Source organism: Aquarana catesbeiana, linkage group LG07 (genome assembly GCF_042186555.1).
Source record: "Aquarana catesbeiana isolate 2022-GZ linkage group LG07, ASM4218655v1, whole genome shotgun sequence".
NCBI classification, from domain to species: domain Eukaryota; kingdom Metazoa; phylum Chordata; class Amphibia; order Anura; family Ranidae; genus Aquarana; species Aquarana catesbeiana.
In genome coordinates, this window is record NC_133330.1 from 227,674,327 (window position 1) to 227,700,196 (window position 25,870).

The window sequence follows — 25,870 nt, forward strand, 5'->3', positions numbered from 1 at the left end:
TGTTTTGTTTCTTTTTTTTTAACAGACAATTAATCACATGTGGGCATGGCGAATGAGAACTATCGATTGCCCTTTTCCAGACTTCTGGCATTCAGACAGCAGACAGACAAATGCCCTGAGCAATAAGAAGCATCTCTCTACCACAGCCTACTGATGCTTTTAATTGTTTGCTACTAATGGACATGGTATTTAGCAGTTTACGTCTGGCAGATTAATTTATGTTACCATTATCATTACCTTAACACCGAGGTCCTTCATCAGCTCAATTTCAAAACTGACAACATCATATGGCAAACGGAACTGAGGGATTTCTGAAGCACTGTAAAAACACATAACCCAGATATGATTGAGATTTATTAAACCCTACTAAGTATTATTTAACATTTTTGAAAAGTTCAGTCAATGATAAGAAACAGATTAATGGGTAACTCAAACTGGAACTGATCATTAAAATTTAAAACTTGGAACACAGCTAAAAGTACTATGCAATGATTCTTGACACATCAGCCTTGTGATCACTAACCATTAGAATGTCTGAATTATGCTGCAATAATATATGACTCAACCTGCATAAAAACGTGTTAAGAAACACATTTATTTTCCTTTGTACTGTCAAAGATCACATGCAAAAATAAATAAATAAATAAAACATTGTATTTTTCAAACAAAATTATTACTAAGTGACAAAGTGGAAAACAGCCAAACAGAGTATTGAAATACATTGTTGTTTCCTGTTTTACCTGTCAAAAGATAGGTCATCCTGCTTGGCCAGCCACGTCATTTTTATTACCCAAATCCCACTGTGAAGTTAGGAAGATTACTCCACTACTTCCTTATTCAGCTTTACAACTTCCCATGTCATGGTACTGCTAATTAATGAGATGCATCATTGGTGATTAATTTTTCAATGAGCAGGCTGGAGGCTAACAGTTGACACAGGAAGCTGCAAAGCTGAAACAAAAATTAAGCATATCATATGCCTAGCTATACAGTTTGGCAGAGACATGTGAATCACAAGACTTGCTGATTGGAATTGCATATTCTGCACATTTGGCAGAAAATCATTTAACAACAATTCATTGCAAGTATGTATGTAACTCTTTGTTTAGCGTTTCACTCCTGGTTTAAATATTGTACTGGTTAAAGGCAGAGCTACACAAAGTCTAAAATATTCCTCTCTTCTGGAGAAAATGCTCCATTAGGTTCTCTCCAGTGCCACTACCTAACAAAAAACCTACACATTTGATCAGGTGATCGTTGAGTGGGAAGGGTCAGGGTTCAGATTGGCTGATTCTTCCCCTTAGCAGTGATCTTATAGATACAAAGCAAGGCTTTAGTCATATAACCAGCAATGGAGATTGCTTGAAACAGAATTTCCTTAGGAAAGGTAAGTTCAGTTATTTCAATAATGTATTTATCCATCCCATCTAGACTATTTATATTTGAGCATGCATACATTTTAAAGACAGAATCTGGGATTCATAAAAATCCAACAAAAAATGTCTTCTGCTGAAAACAGAATTTAATTATCCCTCTGAATCACTTTATTTACCAGAGCCTAGAGGCACCACTTTAAGACAATTTATGACGGAATAAGCAATGGCTTTCCATACAACATGAAATATGCCATAGTTCCAAGTGACTGCTCCACTTGAGATCTAGTACATTCATTTTTGCAATTTACTTCACATAGACAACTATCTATCATGGATAACTGCATAAAGCCACCCACTAAGAATGTTCTGCTGAGCCTTCACTGGTCCATTTTGGTGCTTCTCTTGCAACCTCTGTTCCCTTGTGAAGAAGGGATCTCCTACTGTTCCATAGAACAAACCCCAGCCAAAAGATAAATAATAGTTCGTACCAATCATAAAAGGAGAGATAATAGCATTGCCTCTAGGCAGACTGACCACAGTCAGAAACTTCAGATCATAATACTGAAGGTAATGTAAATTTTTACACAAAATTTTCACAGCTGCTGAGGATTGCAAGAGAATTGTGACATGAGAACAGAAACAATGAAAAATTTACAATAACCTCTGTACATAGACACTGTTAGATGAGATAATATGAGGAATTTTATAGGTTACTCTAAATCTGACCTGACTTCACAGATAAAGTCTGAATGATACAGGATTGATACAGTAATGTAAAGTGGGGCCATCCTGTGTAGGAATTGTTATTAAAATGATGGATTCTGACCAGGCTTCAAGATTTGTTTCTTTCACTCTTGACGTGACAAATAAATTATTTTTATCATTGTGTGCTTTACAATGAGAGACCCAACCCACACATTTACAGTATGTTATATGTTTATTTCCTTAGAGTACTGTGATGCTTGTAATAACTCCAGCACCGTTTAGATGCCAGATATTATTTTTGCTGTGTAGGTTATAAAATAAGGTACTGAAATTTTACTTTAAACCTTTTTTTTATACAAAAAGAAAAGAATCTCTCCACTCTACTTTAAAGATCTGTATTTTTACCTTAACCCTCCAGCAAAATTCTGTTTCTCAAATACAGTGATATCAAAATATCCAAGCCGGGCTAGGAAGGAGGCGCAGCTGATGCTTGCAGGTCCAGCACCAATAAGAGCAATCCTTGTCTTGTATGATACTGGCATATCCTCAACAGGAGGGAGCATAGGATTTCTTATTTGAGGGACCTTCATTGCTTTAAAAACCTAGAAAATAAATAAAAAGAAAACATATTAAATCCTTCCATCACTATCCAGATTTTGGAACACAGATGCCACTGTGTTTATATATCCCTTAATAATCACACTCTAATGTGTGAGCAGCTGGGGGGGTACCCTCATTACTGTGTTATTATGTCTTATATACCACCTGTGGACTTTTAAATGCTTTAAAAAGTCATCACTTTAGACATGCAGATAACATAACTAGATAACTTATTCTTGCCCTCGTGTGATTTGACATAATGCATTCCAGTACAGTACATGTCAATTTACAGAGAAAAAAATCTTTCATCTCCCTTGCTTGCTGTTGTATCATTTTAATATCATATTATTTGAAATGTCCAAACTTGGTTAATATATTGCAGATTTGTACTGCAATACCTATGGTCATTTAAAGTCTATGTGTAGCAAAACTTTTCTTATTTTTTAAACTTTGGATAGAGTAGGAACAAGAAGTAAGAGAAAATCTTTACATATTACAGAATACAATTTACAATTAAGACAAGAACGGGTGTCTCCACTGGAGTATTTTCCCATAGTGGCAGGAAAATATTGGATTTCCCATCACCTTCTTTTCCTGTGACAAAGGTCACCAGGACAAATTTAGGCCTGATACTAACAAGAGGGGCATCAGGCAGCTCTTAAAAATTCTAAAAAAAAGTGGTAAAAGTCTTAAAAAATAAAAAAATGAGATGGTTTTGTACAAACTGATGGACACAGGTGGGTCTTCGGGTAGTAAGCTGTATATGTAATAAAAAGTAGTGCCAGATGTAGGTTGAGAGTCCAGTTACAGTGACTTAAAAAAAAAATGTATACCCCTTGAATTTTTTCACATTTTGTTATGTTATGTGACAGACCAAAACGAAGTGGAACATAATTGGGAAGTAGAAGGAAAATGATACATGATTACAAATAAATATCTGAAAAGTGTGGCATGCATTTGTATTCAGCCTCCTTTACTCTGATACCCCTAACTAAAATCTAGTGGAACAAATTGCCTTCAGAAGTCACCTAATTAGTAAATCGAGTCCACCTACATAGTTGCATAGTTAATCAGTTTGAAAAAAGACACAAGTCCATCTAGTTCAACCAATAAAAAAAAAATAATTATAATAATAATACAATCCCATATATAGAATCTTATACTCAACATTGATCCAGAGGAAGGTGGAAAAACCCCATCAAAGCATGATCCAATTTGCTTACAGTAGGGGAAAATAATTCCTCCCTGATCTACCCGAGAGGCAACCGGATATTCCCTGGATCAACTTTACCTAGAAATGTTAGTACCCAGTTATACTATGTACATTTAGGAAATAATCCAGGGCCTTTTTTAAAGCAATCTACTGAGCTGGCCAGAACCACCTATTGAGAGAGTCTATTCCACATTTTTACAGCTCTTACTGTGAAGAAACTCAACACCAAGTTCACTATATGGACCCCTCATGTATTTTTACATGTTGATCATATACCCCCTTAACCTCCTCTTCTAAAGAGAGAATAAATTCAGTTCCTCTAATCTTTCCTCATAGCTGAGCTCCTCCATGCCTCTTATCACTTTGGTTGCCCTTCTCAGCACTTTCTCCAGTTCCCTGATATCCTTTTTGAGAACTGGTGTCCAAACTGAACTGCATATTCCAAATGAGGTCTTACTAATGATTTGTACAGGGGCAAAATGATCTCTCTCACTCTGGAGTCTATACCTCTCAATACAAGAAAGGATTTTGCTTGCTTTGGATAGGGATGAGCTGAACACCCCCCTGTTCGGTTTGCATCAGAACATGCGAACAGGCAAAACATTTGTTCGAACACGCGAACACCGTTAAAGTCTGTGGGACACGAACATGAATAATCAAAAGTGCTAATTCTAAAAGCTTATATGCAAGTTATTGTCATAAAAAGTGTTTGGGGACCTGGGTCCTGCCCCAGGGGACATGGATCAATGCAAAAAAAAGTTTTAAAAATGGATGTTTTTTCGGGAGCAGTGATTTTAATAATGATTAAAGTGAAACAATAAAAGTGTAATATTCCTTTAAATTTCGTACCTGGGGGGTGTCTATAGTATGCCTGTAAAGGGGCGCATGTTTCCCGTGTTTAGAACAGTCTGACAGCAAAATGACATTTCAAAGGAAAAAAAGTCATTTAAAACTACTCGCGGCTATTAATGAATTGCCGGTCCGACAATACACATAAAAGTTCATTGATAAAAATGGCATGGGAATTCCCCGCAAAATTTTTTTTAAAAAATGATGTGGGGGTCCCCCTAAACTCCATACCAGGCCCTTCAGTTCTGGTATGGATATTAAGGGGAACCCCGGCCAAAATGTAAAAAAAAAAATGGTGTGGGGTCCCCCCAAAGAACCATACCAGACCCTTATCCGAGCACGCAACCTGGCAGGCCGCAGGAAAAGAGGGGGGACGAGAGCGTGCCCCCCTCCTGAACCGTACCAGGCCACATGCCCTCAACATTGGGAGGGTGCTTTGGGGTAGCCCCCAAAACACCTTGTCCCCATGTTGATGGGGACAAGGGCCTCATCCCCACAACCCTTGCCCGGTGGTTGTGGGGGTCTGCGGGCGGGGGGCTTATTTAAGAAGGGGACCCCACAGATCCCCCTGTGTGAAATGATAAGGGGGTACAAAAGTATCCCTATCATTTCACAAAAAAGTGTCAAAAATGTTAAAAATGACAAGAGACAGTTTTTGACAATTCCTTTATTTAAATGCTTCTTCTTTCTTCTATCTTCCTTCGGTTTCTTCCTCCATCTTCTTCTTCTTCTGGTTCTTCCTCCGGTGTTCTCGTCCGGCATCTTCTTCTGCGGCGCCAGCATCTTCTTCCCTTCGTCTTCTGGGCCGCTCCACATCCAGCATGATGGGAGGCTCCCGCTGTGTGATGCTTCTCCTCTTCTGACGGTTTTTTAAATAATGGAGGGCGGGGCCACCCTGTGACCCCGCCCCCTCTGACGCACGGTGACTTCCCTGTCCGCCCCCTCTGAAGTCACGGGGAATGCCACAGGGAAGTCCCCATCAAGCCCCCATGCTTTAGAGGGGGCGGGGTCGCCGGGTGGCCCCACCCTCTTATTTAAGAACCATCAGAAGAGGAGAAGGGTCACACAGCGGGAGCCTCCCATCATGGTGGATGTGTAGCAGCCCGAGAAGACGAAGGGAAGAAAATGCCAGACAAGAACACCGGAGGAAGAACCAGAAGAACCAGAAGAAGAAGAAGATGGAGGAAGAAACCGAAGGAAAATAGAAGATAGAAGAAAGAAGATAGGAGATAGAAGAAAGAAGAAGCATTTAAATAAAGGAATTGTCAAAAACTGTCTCTTGTCATTTTTAACATTTTTGACACTTTTTTTGTGAAATGGTAGGGGTACTTTTGTACCCCCTTACCATTTCACACAGGGGGGAGGGCCGGGATCTGGGGGTCCCCTTGTTAAAGGGGGCTTCCAGATTCTGATAAGCCCCCCGCCCGCAGACCCCCACAACCACCGGGCAAGGGTTGCGGGGATGATGCCCTTGTCCCCATCAACATGGGGACAAGGTGTTTTGGGGGGCTACCCCAAAGCACCCTCCCAATGTTGAGGGCATGTGGCCTGGTATGGTTCAGGAGCGGGGCACTCTCTCGTCCCCCCCTCTTTTCCTGCGGCCTGCCAAGTTGTGTGCTCGGATAAGGGTCTGGTATGGATTTTTGGAGGGACCCCACGCCATTTTTTTAAAAATTTTGGCGCGGGGTTCCCCTTAAAATCCATACCAGACCTGAAGGGTCTGGTATAGATTTTGAGGGGGGACCCCACGCCATTTTTTTTTTAAATTTTGGCCGGGGTTCCCCTTAATATTCACACCAGACCTGAAGGGCCTGGTATGGAATTTAGGGGGACCTCACGTCATTTTTTTTTTTTTTTTAATTTTGGTTCAGGGTTCCCCTGTGGGGAATTCCCATGCTGTTTTTATCAATGAACTTTTATGTGTATTGTCAGACCGGCAATTCATTAATAGCCGCGAGTAGTTTTAAATGACTTTTTTCCTTCGAAATGTCATTTTGCTGTCAGACTGTTCTAAACACGGGAAACTTGCGCCCCTTTACAGGCATACTATAGACACCCCCCAGGTACAAAATTTAAAGGAATATTACACTTTTATTGTTTCACTTTAAGCATTATTAAAATCACTGCTCCTGAAAAAAACTTTTTTTTGCATTGATCCATGTCGACTGGGGCAGGACCAAGGTCCTCAAACACTTTTTATGACAATAACTTGCATATAAACCTTTAAAATTAGCACTTTTGATTTCTCCCATAGACTTTTAAAGGGTGTTCCGCAGCTTTTGAATTTGCAGCAAACACCCCAAATTGTTCGCTGTTCGGCGAACTGGCGAACAGCCAATGTTCGAGGCGAACATGAGTTTGACTCGAACTCGAAGCTCGTCCCTAGCTTTGGATACTGCAGCTTGTTGGCATTGCATGCTATTATTAAGTTAAGTTGATTTCCCTAGATGTACTCCTCTTAGTATGTATGATGCATGCATATTCTTAGCCCCCAAGTGCATAAATTTTCATTTATCAACATTAAACCTCATTTTCCACATAGTTGCCCAATTAAACAGTGCATTGAGGGTAGCTTTTAAATTGGAGATGTTATTCCACTGCATAGCTTGGTGTCATCTGCAAAGACTGAAATGGTACTTTTAATCCCAAACTCTATATCACTAATAAAGATATTAAAAAGTAAGGGTCCCAACACTGAACAATGGGGTACACCACTAATAACCTTAGACCATTGAGAGTAAGAATCATTAACCACTACTCTCTGAATTCTGTCTTTTAGCCAGTTTTATATCCATTTACAAACTGATCTTTCCAAGTCTGTAGACTTTGCCTTACACATTAGCCGTGCGTGGGGAATTGTGCCAAACGGCTTTGCAAAATGCAAGTATACCATATCCACAGCCACCCCTCTGTACTTACCTCCTCATAGATCAGTTCTTGATGGAAATAAATCAGGTTTGTTTGACAACTTCTGTCTTTCATGAATCCATGCTATTTTTTTCCATCAAGAACTGATCTATGTGGTCTTTTATTAAACTCTTCAGGATCTTCCCTACTATAGAAGTTAAACTAACAGGTCTAAAGTTAGACTCGTGTGTAATTTAATCTCAGTATAAATACATCTATTCTGTAAAGCCCTCCGAGGTTTGTTAGATAACCTTAGTGAACAAACGGAATCATGAAGGCAAAGGAACACACCAGACAGGTCAGGGATACAGTTGGAGAAGTTAAAAGCAGGGTTAGGTAAAAAAAAAAATTCTCAAGCTTTGAACATCTCATGGAGCACTGTTCAATCCATCATCCGAAAATGGAAAGCGTAATGTCACAACTGCAAACCCACCAAGACATGGCTGTCCACCTAAACTGACAAGCAGGGCAAGAAGAGCATTAATCAGGGAAGCAGCCAAGAGGCCCATGGTAACTCTGGAGGAGCTGCAGAGATCCACAGGACTACTATTAGTTGTGCACTCTACAAATCTGGCCTTTATGGAAGAGTGGCAAGAAGAAAGCCATTATTGAAAGAAAGCCATAAGAAGTCCCATTTTCGAGAAGCCATGTGGGGGACATGTGGAAGAAGGTTTACCTTTTTGGCTTAAAAGCAAAACACTATTTGTGACAAAAAACAAACACTGCATATCATCCTTAACATACCATCCCCACCATGAAACATGGTAGTGGTAGCATCATGTTGTGGGAATGCTTTTCTTCAGCAGGGACATTGAAGCTGGTCAGAGTTCATAGGAAGATGGATGGAGCCAAATACAGGGCAATCTTAAAAGAAAACCTGTTAGAGTTGGCAAAAGATTTGAGACTGAGGCAGACGAAGTTCACCTTCCAGCAGGACAAGGACCCTAAACATACAGCCAGAGCTACAATTAAAAGGTTTAAGGTTTAAGGTTTAGGTAAAAGCATATTCATATGTTAGAATGGGCCAGTCAAAGTCCAGACCTAAATTCAATTTAGAATTGGTGGCAAGGCTTGAGAATTGCTGTTCAGAGATGCTCTCCATCCAATATGACAGAGCTTGACATATTTTGCAAAGAAGAATGGGCAAAAATGTCACTCTCTAGATGTAAAAAGCTGGTAGAGACATACCCAAAAAGACTTGCAGATGTAATTGCAGTGAAAGGTGGTTCTACAAAGTATTGACTCGAGGGGCCTGGATACAAATGCACACCACACGTTTCAGATATTTATTTGTAAAAAATGTTGAAAACCATTTGTCATTTTCCTTCCACTTCATAATTATGTGCAACTTTGTGTTGATCTATCACATAAAATCCCAATAAAATACATTTATGTTTTTGGTTGTAACATGACAAAATGTGGAACATTTCCAGGGGTATGAATACTTTTTGAAGTCACTGTAGTTGTTTTAGCATTTGAGGAGGTAATGAATATCCAAGATTTCTTACAAGCTTCATCCTCCCCTCCCCCTTCATCAGGGCTAAATATAAAAAAATGAAAATCAATATAACTGCATATCATCACATATGGAGTATATTTTAAAAAATCTATTAAAAACAGTGCATACAATTTATAGTAATTGTCAATTTTGGTAATCCATATTGTTATATACATGGATTAGTGATATACTATATTTGAAATATACCATATTTATTGAACATAAAGAGTTTATAAAATAACTGAATTTACATGCATTTATCAAATTGCCTAGCATTGCCTACGCATTGTTTTTGATGCTTAGGACTATAGCCTTGCACAGCTAGGATCTTGGGTTGTAAGGATGAGTGAAATTGATAGTGTTTATTTCCCTAGGAGATTTTTCAGTGACATGATAAAATGTTTCGGCCGTTCTGTTTTTCAAAAGCGCACTTCAAAGAGACAAAGTAATTCACAGTAATAGGTCACATAGAAGTCAAACTATGGACATGTGACTTACATGACAAGGAGTTAACAATTCCAGAGGCTGGTACAATTTTGGCATATTAAGTACAAATAGATTAGACAGAGCTGTAGGTATGTGGTGTCCTGCCCCTACTCAAATGAATCATATTTAATATAAAAAATATTGACTTCAACATTTAATGTTAAACTGACCTGTTAATGTGTGTTATATAGCACAGGAAATGTAATGTGAAAATATTGGACCAAACAAGTGATTTTGAGCACAAAAAAAAAACAAAAAAAACGCAAAAACAATTAAAAAAATACAAATATGCTAAATAAAACCCTAATAAGACTAAGTTCTAAAAAGACATTTTGATTATGTCACCATCTCCACTGGTTATCTAATTATCATGATAGCGGTCTAGTTGACTATTTCACACTCAAATGCTGTGAGTGCGCTATCACAGTCGTTTAATAGCAAGTTACCTCTGTGGCTTGCCTTCTAGGAATATGTCCAATGTAATCTTTTTCCAGTCATTTGCTTAGCACTGTTACATTTAAATGGGAAAATATCACTTCAACTGCACAGCAAAAGAATCTATATAAAGAATAATTTTTGATTCAATGCAACATTCATTTAGATAGGTTCGAAAATCGATAAATTGTTTACAAAGTGTGAGAATAAGTTTGCAAACCTTTATGAATTTTCAAGATTTTTGCAAAAAATGTGTAGCGCTACCCCCGGAGGAGGCGCTTAAATATATTTGGTTCTGTACTCTGCCTCTCAACCCTAAGAACAGTCTCAGCCCCTCTCGCACACCTGGCAATAGTGTAAGTGCAACAACACTAGTGAAAGACACACGTTATGATAAAACACAGAAATTGTTTTTAGTGTGAAGTTTCTTTGAATAGTAACAAACAGTGGTAGTTTATCTCTGAACAGTAGGCAAGTATACCCTAGGCAAATTAAATGTATAGCAATGACTGAGGAACCAAGAGCAATATATATCAATGGTACTGTCAGGCTGCTTTTAGGGGATTCTTCAATGGCGAATAACCCTAAGAGCAGAGGCGAACACTTTAATAACAACAGATCACAAATGGAAAACCTTATACCATATTGGACACCTCTTCACTTAAATTGGCTCTATGAGTCCAGGCAGGAGAGCAGAGGAATGACCCTAACTTATGTTCCTTAACACCACAGGCCCACAAACTATAAACACTGTACTTAGTTCAGTGGTTAATGGCCAACCCCAAAGACAGACTACCCCAGTCATGCATCATATCTACTGAACCCTGGGTATGTGTGTGTTCATATGTCTGGCGACAATAACTTCAGTCCCTTTGAAGAAGAAGGCCTTGAGTCTTTGGCTAGCCACTTTAGTTGGTGCACTTTGTGTCCAGGTTTGCAGAGTATAAAGGCAGTATGTTGGCAGTGTCTGAATAACAGGACAGACACCGATATTGTTTAACAGGGCATCAGTTTGACCCAGGTTTTCACAAGTGTGGGCAAAGTAATAACAATGTTGTCTGTATGCAGTGTCTTTGTTTCTTGCAAATGGGCAAGTGCCCACTCACCAGTCCTGTGATCAAGGACAAAACAAATATTCTGGAACAGGCAGGCTCTTCAGGTGGCCCGACTGGCTACCTCACAACTGGACACTTCACACCGTCAGTGCAGGTGCACCTGGGATCCCCTTCTCTGGCAGGATGTCCCCCGACTGGCTGTGGATGCCTGGAAGGAATGGTACACTAACCAGGAAGGCAACACCCTAAGGGAGGCAACTCCCCAAGTCTTGTCTTCTTCTCTGCCTCTTGGTGTTTGATTTCCCCAGACAGACAAGATGGAGTCCCTTCCTTTCTTTAATCCCGAGGGCAGCTGGTTTGTGTAGTTCTGTCCCCAAAGAAAGCTATGGGGCCATTTTGTAATGGGGGCTACATGTCCCAAGATGCATTGCTGCAGTAGTCCTTGAGTGTCATTGGTTCCCTCCCCCTGCCAATGAGGAATCAGGGGAGGGAGCAGAGTGAGCTGCTTTCTCTGTGTGTGTCTCTCATTCAGTGCACAGTGAGAAGAGAAGGAAGAGGGAATTCCCCCACAGGAGCTGATAGGCTGTGTCTCCCTTGTGAGAGCCTGTGTGCCTGTGTTAATCCTGGCAGTGGCCGGAGAAAGATGCAGACCCATGATGCATCCGATACAATTGCTTTTATAAATGTAACATAATTGTCATGTATGTTTCTAATTAATTTGCCCATGAGGGATAAAATAAAAGGTTCACTCCCCCCTCCCAGCTGCATGTTCTCACTTTCTCTCATCCTCCCTCACTAGGGATGAGCCAAACACCCCCCTGTTCGGTTCGCACCAGAACTTGCGAACAGGCAAAAAATTTGCTCGAACACGCGAACACCGTTAAAGTCTATGGGACAAGAACATGAATAATCAAAAGTGCTCATTTTAAAGGCTTATATGCAAGTTATTTTCATGAAAAGTGTTTGGGGACCTGGGTCCTGCCCCAGGGGACATGGATCAATGAAAAAAAAAGTTTTAAAAACGGCTGTTTTTTCGGGAGCAGTGATTTTAATAATGCTTAAAGTGAAACAATAAAAGTGTAATATTCCTTTAAATTTTGTACCTGGGGGGTGTCTATAGTATGCCTGTAAAGGGGCACATGTTTCCCGTGTTTAGAACAGTCTGACAGCAAAATGACATTTCAAAGGAAAAAAAGTCATTTAAAACTACTCGCGGCTTAATGATTAATGATTTGCCGATGATAATGATTAATGATTAATGAATTGCCGATCCGACAATACACATAAAAGTTCATTGATAAAAACAGCATGGGAATTCCCCACAGGGGAACCCCGAACCTAAATTCCATACCAGGTCTGGTAGGGATATTAAGGGGAACCCTGGCCAAAATGTAAAAAAAATGGCATGGGGTCCCCCTCAAAATCTATACCAGACCCTTCAGGTCTGGTATGGATTTTAAGGGGAACCCCGCACCAAAATTTAAAAAAAAAAATGGCGTGGGGTCCCTCCAAAAATCCATACCAGACCCTTATCTGAGCACGCGACTTGGCAGGCTGCAGGAAAAGAGGAGGAGATGAGAGAGCGCCCCCCTCCTGAACAGTACCAGGCCACATTCCCTCAACATTGGGAGGGTGCTTTGGGGTAGCCCCCAAAACACCTTGTCCCCATGTTGATGGAGACAAGGGCCTCATCCCCACAACCCTTGCCTGGTGGTTGTGGGGGTCTGCGGGCGGGGGGCTTATCAGAATCTGGGAGCCCCCTTTAACAAGTGGACCCCAAGATCCCAGGCCTCCCCCCTGTGTGAAATGGTAAGGGGGTACAAGAGTACCCCTACCATTCCACAAAAAAACTGTCAAAAATATTAAAAATGACAAGAGACAGTTTTTGACAATTCCTTTATTTAAATACTTCTTTCTTCTATCTTCCTTCAGTTTCTTCCTCCATCTTCTTCTTCTTCTGGTTCTTCCTCCGGTGTTCTTGTCCGGCATCTCCTCCGCGGCGTCTTCTTCTCTTCATCTTCTTCTCCGGGCCGCTCCGCATCCATGATGGCATGGAGGGAAGCTCCCGCTGTGTTCCGCTTCTCCTCTTCTGACGGATCTTAAATAACGGAGGGCGGGGCCACCCGGTGACCCCGCCCCCTCTGACATCACGGGGAATGCCACAGGGAGGTCCCCGTCAAGTCCCAGTGCGTCAGAGGGGGCGGGGTCACCAGGTGGCTCAGCCCTCCGTTATTTAAGAACCGTCAGAAGAGGAGAAGCGTCACACAGCGGGAGCCTCCCTCCATGCCATCATGGATCCGGAGCGGCCCGTAAAAGAAGATGAAGAGAAGAAGATGCCGCAGAGGAGATGCCAGACGAGAACATCGGAGGAAGAACCAGAAGAAGAAGAAGATGGAGGAAGAAACCGATAGAAGAAAGAAGATAGAAGAAAGAAGATAGAAGATAGAAGATAGAATAAAGAAGAAGCATTTAAATAAAGGAATTGTCAAAAACAGTCTCTTGTCATTTTTAACATTTTTGACAGTTTTTTTGTGAAATGGTAGGGGTACTCTTGTTCCCCCTTACCATTTCACACAGGGGGGAGGGCCGGGATCTGGGGGTCCCTTGTTAAAGGGGGCTTCCAGATTCTGATAAGCCCCCTGCCCGCAGACCTCACAACCACCAGGCAAGGGTTGTGGGGATGAGGCCCTTGTTCCCATCAACATGGGGACAAGGTGTTTTGGGGGGCTACCCCAAAGCACCTTCCCAATGTTGAGGGCATGTGGCCTGGTACGATTCAGGGAGGGTGCTCTCTCGTCCCCCCCTCTTTTCCTGCGGCCTGCCAGGTTGCGTGCTCGGATAAGGGTCTGGTATGGATTTTTGGGGGACCCCACGCCATTTTTAAAAAAAAATTTGGCCGGGGTTTCCCTTAAAATCCATACCAGACCTGAAGGGCCTGGTATGGAATTTAGGGGGACTCCCACGTCATTTTTTTTTTTTTTTTTAATTTTGGTTTGGGGTTCCCCTGTGGGGAATTCCCATGCCATTTTTATCAATGAACTTTTATGTTTATTGTCAGACCGACAATTCATTAATAGCCGCGAGTAGTTTTAAATGACTTTTTTTCCTTTGAAATGTCACTTTGCTGTCAGACTGTTCTAGAAAAGGGAAACATGCATTGATCCATGTCCCCTGGGGCAGGACCCAGGTCCCCAAAGACTTGTTATGACAATAACTTGCAAATACGCCTTTAAAATGAGCTCTTTTGATTATTCATGTTCGTGTCCCATAGACTTTAACAGTGTTCGCGTGTTCGAGCAAATTTTTTGCCTGTTCGCAAGTTCTGGTGCAAACCGAACAGGGGGGTGTTCGGCTCAGCCCTAGTCTCAAATATTCACCCATACCTGAAATAAGAGTATTGTACTTCTTTCTTGGAAGCTGAATAGAGTTAGAAAGAATTAAGAAAAGGTGTCTACAAGCTTCTGAGGGTGAGAATTAATTGAACCTTTTTACTTTGCCCTGCGTGGGAAAAATTACACTTTACCTTAAATTTTTAAGGTAATCAATGAAAAAAAAGCTAGGTGAATGTTTATAAAAATGATATCTAGATCTTCCAATCAATGCATGTTTTATAGTTCAAAAAGGCCTGACTAAAATAGATTTCATAGGAATGAAAAAAGATACTATATGACCTCTAAAAACTAGGACTTGAATTTTTTATTTTTTTTTTTACATTTGGCCTGAAGCAGTGGTTTTATTTTTTTAAATGCTCAAACGAAATTTTTGAAAATGCCCAATGACTTAAAATAACATGCCTGGGGGTGGCCTAATCCTGCCTGTGAAGGGGCAAATTTTGCTGATTTACAGAAAAAGCTACAGCAGCGCTGACACTTACAAAGGAAAAAGTATTTAAAATTGCTGGCAAATCACATTTCATTGTCAGCTTCTTTAACAAAAAAAAAACAGCACACGGACCCCTCCAAGGGTCTGCTATGTATTTTGTGTGACAATTGCTTTTTTTATCCTTGTAGATGTATTTATTTTATTGTATTTATTACAGGTACTTATACACAGTAGCAATGTCAATTTACACAGTGCTTTACATACATATACTGTATTGTACATTCACATCAGTCCCTGCTCTCAAGAAACTTACAATCTAAGGTCCCTAACTCACATTCATACACATACTAGGGTCAATTTAGACAGGATCCAAGTAAATATTGTATTAAATGATCTACTGCATTTCCTACCTTTGCAATGCTTTGATGTGCATTATCCATTTTTGGTATTAGCAAATGCTATAGGACCTTTTCATGACAATAGCAGTGCATGAAAATGCATCATCAAGTAAAAATGCAAAACATTACTCACAAACAGGTATTAGTTACGGGTTAACCTTTTATTACATATCCTCAGCATAACAACCTATGCTGAGGATATTTTAGTAAATGACATCACTTTGAAAACTAGCAGCTGATGTATGTCTTCTAACTCTTAAATGTAGCTGCAAATGCAGCTGCTATATGATGCTTAAGTCCCCACTAATTGAAAAATCTGTTGATGAGGAGAAGTGTGATGGGCCCACATCCCAAATTAATAAACCACAATATAACAAACCATCTAAATAACCATCTAAATAGGACTTTTTAAGGGCATCAATCACTACAATTTTATATAAAAGAATAAATTGTATTATACAAAGTTAAAAATATATATCATAACACAATATGATATAAAAACAAGATGCAGTTGACATGACAAATAACCATCTGATCAACATTTTGGTTTGATGAAGATCATGTTATCCCAACGCGTTTTGAATTTACACAAATGTTAGCCTTTTATTTTCAGGGGCAATTACTAGATAAAAGATAGTTATCTATAATACAAAAAAAAAAATATTACAACCATTAACCTCGCAAAAGGTGCTGGAGAAAAATGTATGGATATGTCCACTGACCCGTTAAGGTGAGAGGGATTGCATATAAAACCTGCATCATTGATGTTTACAAAAAGAAAGCTTATCCTCTGCTGCTGTGATTCCCATGGAGGTGGCGAACCAAGGAGGACCCCACAAAAGTACTCACGCCCCCAACCACTGAGGGATAGATAATCCCCAACATGTATATGCTTATTGTTGATGATCAACCCAATCTGGGAAAATAAAATGATAGAACATATATGTGTATGTACATACATATGTGAAAATACACACGTGCGTTCACATTTAACCATAGTAATCTTTTTTTATTTATTTTTTTCTCAAGATCTGTTTTTTATTTTTTTTTATTTTTTTCTAGTGATCTCCATAATATTTTTTGTCATTTTGTGTGTTAAGTTACAACAACACCATTATTATCTTGTATTTTTTAACCTCAAGGAGGTTGTTTGGCGTTGCTGTCCCTTGTTAATTTGACATTGTATTTTCGAAATGTACCTGTCTACTCACAAGCAAACTGTCCTTTTTGAACTAAAACACATAGCCAAGTATTTGTGAAAATAAACTAGGCATTTATTGGGGGTCATTTAAAATAAAGAGGAAAGCAACGCTGGATAAACTGCTCAAATTGGGGAAGCCTTTGTACCCCAGGGCACACATCAAATATTTGGCAAAATAAGGCAAAATTGGTAGCCTGAGGAGTCCATTTAATAGGGAGCACAATCCAGTCCAGGACTCCAAGAGATCAGAAACAGCAGCAGATGACATGTCCTGAGGCTGTGGTCATACTACAGCCTGCGTCTTTTGTCAGACCAGACTGAACCAAGGACATCACTCTCTTGTCTTCCTTACACACTTCCTTCCACGTTTGCTTCTGGGCTGTGGCTCTGGAGTTGGAGTTGTGGCAGGTGGTGGAGGAGGAGTAGGATGGTCCAACTGACACAGGTGGGTTTTGCTTGTGATTTCACCCCTCAACCCCTTATTTGGGGCTTGATAGATCACTTCCTCACAAAATAGGTGTTGATCCACCTCCATTTCCTGCATTTTGCTGGCTACCATGCAGGCATAGGCCTATTGAAGATTGGGGGTAGTTCTGAGGGCCTCATTAGCCTCCCGAATAAAAGAAAGCGCTGACTCCTCCACGTTACTCCCCTTCCTGGGCCTTTCTGTTGGAAGGCACAGGGGAGGAACCTGGGATTTGGTCAGGCTACTGAGCCCAGCCACCTCCTGGCTGCCACTTACCCCCCGCCACCTCATGGCTGCCACTTGCCCCCACCACCTCCTGGCTGCCACTTTCCTCCACCACCTCCTGGCTGCCACTTTCCACAGTCTCCTCCTGGATGAGGCTTTCCTGTGTATGAAAATGGGACATAGATTTAGTTTATTGTTCATCAAACACAATTTTGAGAAATATGTTAAACCATGCTATACCTGACACAAGCTGGGCTCCTCCACATCTTCTTCCTGGGTGGAAGGCCCAGGTTGGACTTCTGAAGCCTCATCTGAGGTGGAAGGAAGAGTGTAAGGAAGAGTGGAAGGAAGGGTTGAGAGTGATGGCTTGATTTCAGTCTGGTCTGACAAAAACTGCAGTCTGTCATAGTACTACAGACTGGGGACATAAATGTTATCTGCTGCTGCTCCTGATCTTATGGAATCCTGGACCTTCTTGCTCTCCCCATTATATGTGCTCCTCAGGCCACCATTTTCGGCCTTCAAATAGTTGATGTTTCCCGTGGGGATCTGCGGCTTCACCAAATCCAGCAATTGATCCAGCGCTGCCTGCCTCTTTATTTTATTAATATAAAAGGGGTGTTTCATCTGCCACAGACAGGGCAGCTCTCTTTACATATCAATGAATTGGGGGTGGAAGTCGTAATCATTGAATCGATGCATTTTCTCTGCAAGACACAACACAAGACAAACCCTAATTTCAGGCTAAACTGTCTTAATCTTGTCCCAATATAGGCCTCAATCTAGAAGCAGTATAACCACTGATGCCTTAAGTTCAAATTGTACCTTGTTATCGTGATCGGCGCTTACGCTACTCCATCCTCCGCTCACAGATCACGCGTGTTACGCTTTATATACACTGCACGTGCTTGAAACTCTGCCCGCCCTTGACCTTCTTTCTAGTCTATTCCCCGCAGCTTCTCTTTCGACGCAGTGGGAGACCACATAGCGAAGAAAGTGCAAGTGCACGCAGAGGAGAGCAGCAATGAGGAGGATGACAAAAGGCCGGAGCCACAAACGTCCCAATCCAGGAGGAGATTTAAGACCATATGTCCTTTGTAGAGATGGTGAAGATGGTGGAAATCTTGAAGAGGGCCAACTATGATGGGAAGCATGGACCTTACCCAAACCCAAATGTGAGAAAGGCCAAGATCATGGCTAAAGTTGTGAGAAGTCTGCAGAAGAATTTTGGGGTACTGCGATCCAAGGATCAACTGAGGAAACGATGGTCAGACCTCAAATTGAGGGAGCAGGAGCAGTACAGAAGAATCAAGAGAAGGCTGCAAAAAAGTAAATATTTTGTCTTGTGTTCCTATTATTATTACATTTGTGCTGCTCCATGTGCTTTTCTTTACTGTTGTACAGTTTAAAATGGCAAGTTTCAGGTTCGTGGGCACAGTAATCATTCGTAGTAAACATTGTTTGTTTGCTCACTAAAACAATGTTTTTGGCAGATGCAGGTTAACTACATTTGTTCATGCCTATTTGTATTAAAAGAAGTTTAGTACATTGTTGTCTAGATGGGTTTGTAACTAGAATGAAATGCAAACTTGGTTCAGTGTAAGGAGAGGACACTCAGCAGTTGTTTACACATCTGAACGCAGGAGCACTAGTGTGGGACACCTGAAAAAACTTTTTAGGGTGTTCCACACAGGTGCTCCAGTGGATACTAGGGGTCTCTACATGTGTGATACTTTACCAAAAAAGGTAAGTATTCCAGCTTTAAGAAAGGGGAAAAATCTGGTCTTCAGCTTGGGACGCTGCCAAAACAGACAATTGGACGACACTTCCAAGCAATTTTTCATATTACTATTTCTGCCCTCAAATATCTGTGTGCTAAGTATACCTTTTTTTTATTCACATAGGGGAGAAAAGACTCGGGACATCAGAGGACACCAGGGACTCACAACCTCCTAAAGAAGGGGAAATCCCCACACAACAACCAGAGGATGTGGAGGAAGGAGAGATTTATGAAATGGGTGAAATAGTGACCACAACAGGTGAGTGTCTGAGACCACAGCTTCAGGTAATAGATGTATGCCTGCATATGTATAATACATGGTGTGTTTTTTAATTTTAGGTGATGTGGATGTTGTGGAAGAAGGAACTCATTTCACAAGTGCAAGTGCACATGTCCTCATCGGGGAGATCATGGTGTGCAAAAGGGATTTACAGAAGATCAAGGAAGACATCAATGATGTTGAAAAAAAGACTCAAAAACATCATTGATGTTTTAGGCAGAATCTAAAACACACCAAAATTATTCAAATAGTTTATATTTTTTATTATTTTTCTAACTTTTTTAAAGTATATTCAAAGCCAAATTTTGAAGATGCACACAGTGTGCCAACATGTACTATCTGCCATCACAGGATATCAATGTACAAGTTTTGTGGGTGCAACCCCTTCCTCGCAACTAAAGTAACTGAGAGGAAGGGGTTGCACCCCCGAAACACGTCCATTGATCCCCCATGATGGGAGCTAGCACATGTTGACATTAGACATGGGATTAGGAGGGAAATACCCATTTTGATTCTCAATTTGTGTGCATCTTCAAAATTTGTCTTTCACAGGGGTGACATCACCCCATCTGATGAAGGCAAGATCAACACAGTTTGGACATACTAATGTCTGATATTGCCTTCAATTTATCAAAGTTGAACTTTGTAAGTTCCTGAGTTGTATATTGTTTTATGGTTTTAAACATGCCTGTTTACTCCAAAAAAGGATATTTCTACTGTCAAACAAAAAATGATTCTAAAAATATGTTGGTTTGTTCAAAAACCCTTTTCTAACGCACGTGTGAATGTGCTTTGAGTAAAATGTTTTCTACTCAACAATGTGTGGCTTCTTCTTTCAATGCTCAATAGCAGTTTTTGGAGTAATTTGGTGTTTACAGTGGCAATGGGGGTTATTTACTAAAGACAAATCCAATATGAGAAAGGAGAGGAGGGGGGGAAAGGCAAAAAGGCAAATCCACTTTGCACTACAAGTGCACTTTCAGTGCAGTTTCAAGTGCACTTTTGCAGTGCACTTCTAGTGCAAAGTGGATTTTCCATTAGTAAATAACACCCACAGTTCTTTAAAATTTTCCCCAATCAGGCCATTTTCGTGACTCAAAAAATTAAATTCATGGTGCTGAAAATGATGAATATTTTTATCATTAATGCATTACATACATTAATAACAAGAAAATAGTTAGCTGAAGAAGAGATTGTCACCTCATGTATCAAAGAAATTACGTTTGCACTATTGAAGAAAATGGCCAAAAACAAAAGCCCATTGGATAACCTAGGAGACAGCTAAAAGAAACACAAGCAGTAAATCAAAAGAAATCTTATTTCAGTTTAAATTAAAAATTTATTTTAAAAATGTTTCTTAAAGGCAAATGCGCGTCAGCTTCTAAGATGGCCGCGTAGTCCGGGAGCTCCGCTCTGCTCCGACGGATCGGCACCTATGTGAGCCAGCAGCATGACGTATACCCACCAGGACACCTCACAAGGATGGGGAAACGAGTCTGCACACCCCCATGTCAGTGGGACCCGTCCGCAGATCTCTGGACAAGCAGATTTCCTGAGAGGGGACAGCGCCTCAGGTATCCAAGATGGCGGCTGCTCACAGGCCTCAGTCACAGACACCACAGGGGACTCAGGTGAGCAGCACAGCCCAGGATCCTCTGCTCTTCTGCCTTTTAACGGAGACCCCATTCAAGTATTTGCAGACCTCTCCCCATCGACCAACTAAAAAAAGGAGGACACTTAAACCGCTCCTCTCTGTGTTAGCACAAAAGGACATAAAATACTGGTGGCTGTTCCCCTTCAACCTAAAATTCAATTACAAGAATAAATCTTACACATTTTCCAAATTCACAGATGGCGAGAAACTTCTCCTTCACCTAGACCTCATCACCCAAAATCCGTCTACTCCACAACCTGGAACCAACGCAGGATCCTCCAAAAGACTAATGCCCACTAGCCCGCTCAATTCGGTCTGGCATAAACCCAAGCCCAAGAGGTCCAAGGACTCCGAACCTACCTGAAAGAACTGCGCCACTACGGGACTTCATTGGCTCTTCGAGCACTTGATTACCAGAGACCTGGGTCCCCTAGAGTCTCTTGAACTCCTAAATCTTTTTTCTCCCTAACGGGAATGGACAATTATTTATCATATTTTTGTTGTTTTTTTTGTTTTTTTATCACACAGGCTGGAAGGGTGGGTATTTGAGGGCCTAGGCCTTTAATAGTGTACACATGTGCCCAGCTATTAAGGCTCAAAAATTCTACAAATGGGGTCTGTTAGCTGGGTATGGAATGACCCCTGTTGGTTTACAGGATTATTACTTGTATACCATGGGAGTTTGGGGTGTCCTTACAGTGGGTGGCCCGGCCCTCCATAGCCAGGTTGAACTAACCATTGTACTCCTCTCAGAGCTCCTAGGTCAGCCCGACTAGGGTTCCAGTCTCTGCGGAATGTTCACGCTGGTACTGAGATTATCTTACCCCCCAGTTGGTTCTCTGGGATGGAGGGGGTTAGAGACTGCACCATTTCAGGTGATCAGGGCCAGATAATCCTAGTCCATCATTGGACTATAGACACCACATTCTGAGATACAGTGTAGCACTTACATAGCCATTACCCACGTTCACAGCTAACACCCCTGTCCCCTACAACCCCATCAGGTGGCCCTCAGGTCAATATTATTGACCCAATCCAAACCTCAACTGGTTTCATGGAACCCTGCATTTCCCACCTTAGGCTTTACCTTTGTTAAGCAGATACGGTTAGAATTTATTGGTTGTGCTGTTACTAATTATAGATAAGGTTATGTGTGAATCCTTTTGTTAAACAATGTTACAAAAAGCGCCAAAGTTGGAGCAGATCAGTTGCGCCTACACCTGACCAGGAGCCAAGGTTTACCCTGGGATCCTGGACAGGAGTGCTTCTTCGCTGGCAGAGGAAGACACAACTGAAGTGACAGAGGACTGGCAGGGATCCCTTCCACCCTCTAGAAATAGATAACTCTGGTTACCATTGCCCATTGACCCCTCCCTCTCCTGTCTTCTTTTTTCTCTTTTCTAGATGTTCTACTGGAGGCTCTTACACTATTCTTCCTACGGATCACAAACATTGGCGATCAGATTCTCCGTTTCTATCTCTCAGAGATTGGAAGGTAAGTGACGATATATCCCTTGATCCCTAACTCTACAAACTCCATGGCGACGGATAGGGGACCACCTTCCCTACTGCAAATAGTTTCCCACAATGCTCAGGGACTAAACTCCCAGATCAAAAGACGGAAAATGTTTCAATATTACCATAATCAGCAGATAGACGTAATCCTGCTTCAGGAAACACATTTTCCTAATACGTACAACCCCAAGTTCATTCACCCCAAATACCTCTCATTTTTTCTAGCAAATGCTGAAGATAAAACTAAAGAAGTAGCAATCTTCTTCTCACGCCAATGCAAATTCACACTTAAGTCTGAACACAAGGACCCAGATGGTAGGTTCATACTGATCAAGGGAGTCTTGGACGAACAACTTTACTTATTCATAGCTTAGTATGCCCCGAATCGAGTTCAGGCAAAATTCTTTGATCGTATGCTACAAAAATTAGGGGCATTGATTGAGGGTTTGTCTGTATTTGGGGGAGACTCCAATGTGGCCTTTGATATAGGACTTGACAAAGGCGTCCGCCGGGTGCACAATCAATCTGCCCCTGCAAACAAAGCCTCCACATAGCTAGAACCATGCATCATTATGGCCTAACTGATATTTGGAGGGAACTTAATCCCCAAATGAGGAACTTTACTCACTTTACCCATCCACATCAATCATTTTCTAGAATTGATCACATATTTATCTCATCGTCACTCATATCCTTTGCCCAAAAATCCTTCAGCAGGGATACGGTTTGGTCGGATCACTCCCTAGTTTATTTATTAATACAAAGACCTCAAGGACAGGGAGGACACAGACATGGGAGGCTTAACAAATCTTTACTTAGTGATCCAGTGAGGGCTATTAAAATTGAGAAGGCCATCAATGAGTATTTCCTCCTGAATGACATAGAAGGGGTAACTCCAGAAACTCTCTGGGCAGCCCATAAAGCTACTATTAGAGGTAAACTTATCCAGATTTCCTCTCAAATCAGACGCACTAAACGGATGGTTATAGATAGGCTAGAACAGGAATTTCTCACTATTAGCAAACAGCATAAGAAGGATCCTAAATCTACATCAGCTACTAAATTAGAAGATGCCAGACTAGCGCTGAATCTCACTCTCACCTCAAGGGCAGAAAAGAGTCTAAGATGGAGTGGAGTACGTTTTTATCACATGAGAGACAAGATGGACTCGATGCTCTTATCAGGGCTGACTCCAAAACCCCACTTTCACACGATTCCGCTAATTCGTCTCCCAAATAATACAAGGACTCATAATCCACAGAAAATTATGGGAGCCTTCCATGACTTCTATAAAAACCTTTATTCAGGAGACTCACAGGAAAACAACCCCAACCTTAGTGCCTTCCTGGATTTCATGTCCATTACCAAACTAGAAGATAGACATATAAATACTCTTGAAGCTCCTATTATGGTTGAGGAGGTGACACTAGTTATTAAAAACCTGAAAAAGAAATCGGCCCCTGGACCAGATGGTTTTTTCAAACACATACTACAAAACATATGCACCCAGTCTGGCCCCCTACTTAACACGCTTCTTCAATGCCTTGAGGAAAGGGACCGCATTGGACAGATCTCTCAACTCGGCATTTATTACAGTAATCCTGAAACCCGGGACAGATCAAGGAGAGGTTTATAACTATAGACCCATCTCTCTGATCAATAACGATCTAAAGATCCTTACCAAAATATTGGCGGACAGGGTATCCTCATTTATAAGTCTTTATATACATAAGGATCAAGTAGGCTTTATACCGGGCAGAAAGGGACCGGATCAAATCAGACGGGCAATAGATGTTGTTTCACTGCTGAGGTCAGGCTGGGATGGTGGGCAACCTCAGGAGGGACTCTTATTATTCATAGACTTACAAAAAGCCTTCGATTCTGTATCCTGGACTTACCTATTCAATATTTTACAACGCTGGGGATTTGGACAAAATTTCACTAACATCCTCAAAGCATTATACTCGACCCCGGAGGCCTGAAAAAGAAATGGGGGGAAGAAAAAGACTCCAGGGATATTACTCAGAGACCTTTCCTATCTCTAAAGGTACGAGACAAGGTTGCCCACTATCCCCCCTGATCTTCACTATAGAGATTGAAACATTAGCTATTGGAGTTAGAAGTAACCCGGACATACATGGCGTACACTCTGGACCATATATACACAAGTGTGCACTTTTCGCAGACAACCTACTTCTATTTCTCACATCTCCACGTATTTCCCTCCTGAATGTCTGTTGTCTTTTAGAGGCATTTTTGAATGTATCAGGCCTCAAAAGTCAATCAAAATCACAGATCCTCAATATAAATATTAAAGATTCCCAGCCTCTAATATAAAAAGTCACTTTCATTTCACCTGGAAAGACTCCACTATTCCCTACCTAGGGGGAAACCTACCATCCAAGATTGATCAAATCTACACCACTAATTATCCGCCACTCTTTAAAAAACTGGAATTGGACCTGAGAAACTGGTCACGACTCAATCTATCATGGCTAGGGTGGGTGCATTCAATCAAGATGACTTTACTTCCGAGAATACTGTATTTTTTCCGGTCCCTTCCTATACCCCTTAGCGCCACTCACTTAAGACACTTCCAGGCGAAAATCATAGCATTTGTTTGGGACTCCAAGGGTCACCATCTGGCTAAAGGGGTCCTATTCAGAGCCCGCAAAAAAGGAGGGTTGGGGTTACCAAACTTTATCTGGTATTACTAGGCCTTTCAGCTAGCTCAGATATCAACTATCTACTCAAGACTGGCTAAGCCTGATTGGGTGCACAAGGAAAAAGCAGCAGTCCTGCGATATACACTGGATTTTCTGATGTGGATGCACCCCAAGCAACGTCCTGCAATTTTGGCTCCAACATTGTCTCATTCCCTTACCCTCTGGGACAAGCTTACAACCCACTCTGAATTAATATCTCCGATTCGTCCGCTAGCACACATCTTCCACAATCCCCAATTCCCACCAGGCTTGAACATTAGGGCATTTCAGTAATGGTTGGATAAGGGGTTGTACAGAATAGGTCACTTTCTTAACTCCTCAGGCCCACTCACCCTAAACCACTGCATCAAGACACTCGAAATGCCACCAACCAAACGATTTAGATTTCAACAGATATCTCACTTCCCTTACCACCTGCTATCACGCTGTATGAACATTGGTGCAGACAGGGTATGGAGCAAAGAGGAGGGATCACAGCGATATATGAGTCACTGGCAACTACCCATTCTAAAACAGGCTATATGTTGGCCTGGGAAAAAGATCTTAACCAGGACTGGGACTTGGATACCTGGCATAATGTAATAGCATGGTCAAATCGAGGTGTCCTTAACACATCCCTAATGGAGGCAGACCTAAAAGTTTTAACCAGGTGGTATCTTGTACCCACTAGACTAGCGAA

General features: G+C 41.3%; 1 protein-coding gene across 6 annotated transcripts in view; it reads right to left on the minus strand.

Annotated features, from left to right (window-relative positions):
* The window catches only part of DPYD (dihydropyrimidine dehydrogenase), a 2,813,802-nt gene that overhangs the window by 1,737,100 nt on the left and 1,050,832 nt on the right, over positions 1-25,870 (minus strand). For all 6 annotated transcript variants that reach the window (XM_073593091.1, XM_073593089.1, XM_073593090.1 and 3 more), the window contains 2 exons: positions 2,487-2,683; positions 238-319 (listed from right to left, as the gene is read on the minus strand). In XM_073593091.1, coding sequence (XP_073449192.1) covers positions 238-319; positions 2,487-2,683 — 279 coding nt within the window. The remainder of the gene's footprint in view (positions 1-237; positions 320-2,486; positions 2,684-25,870) is intronic.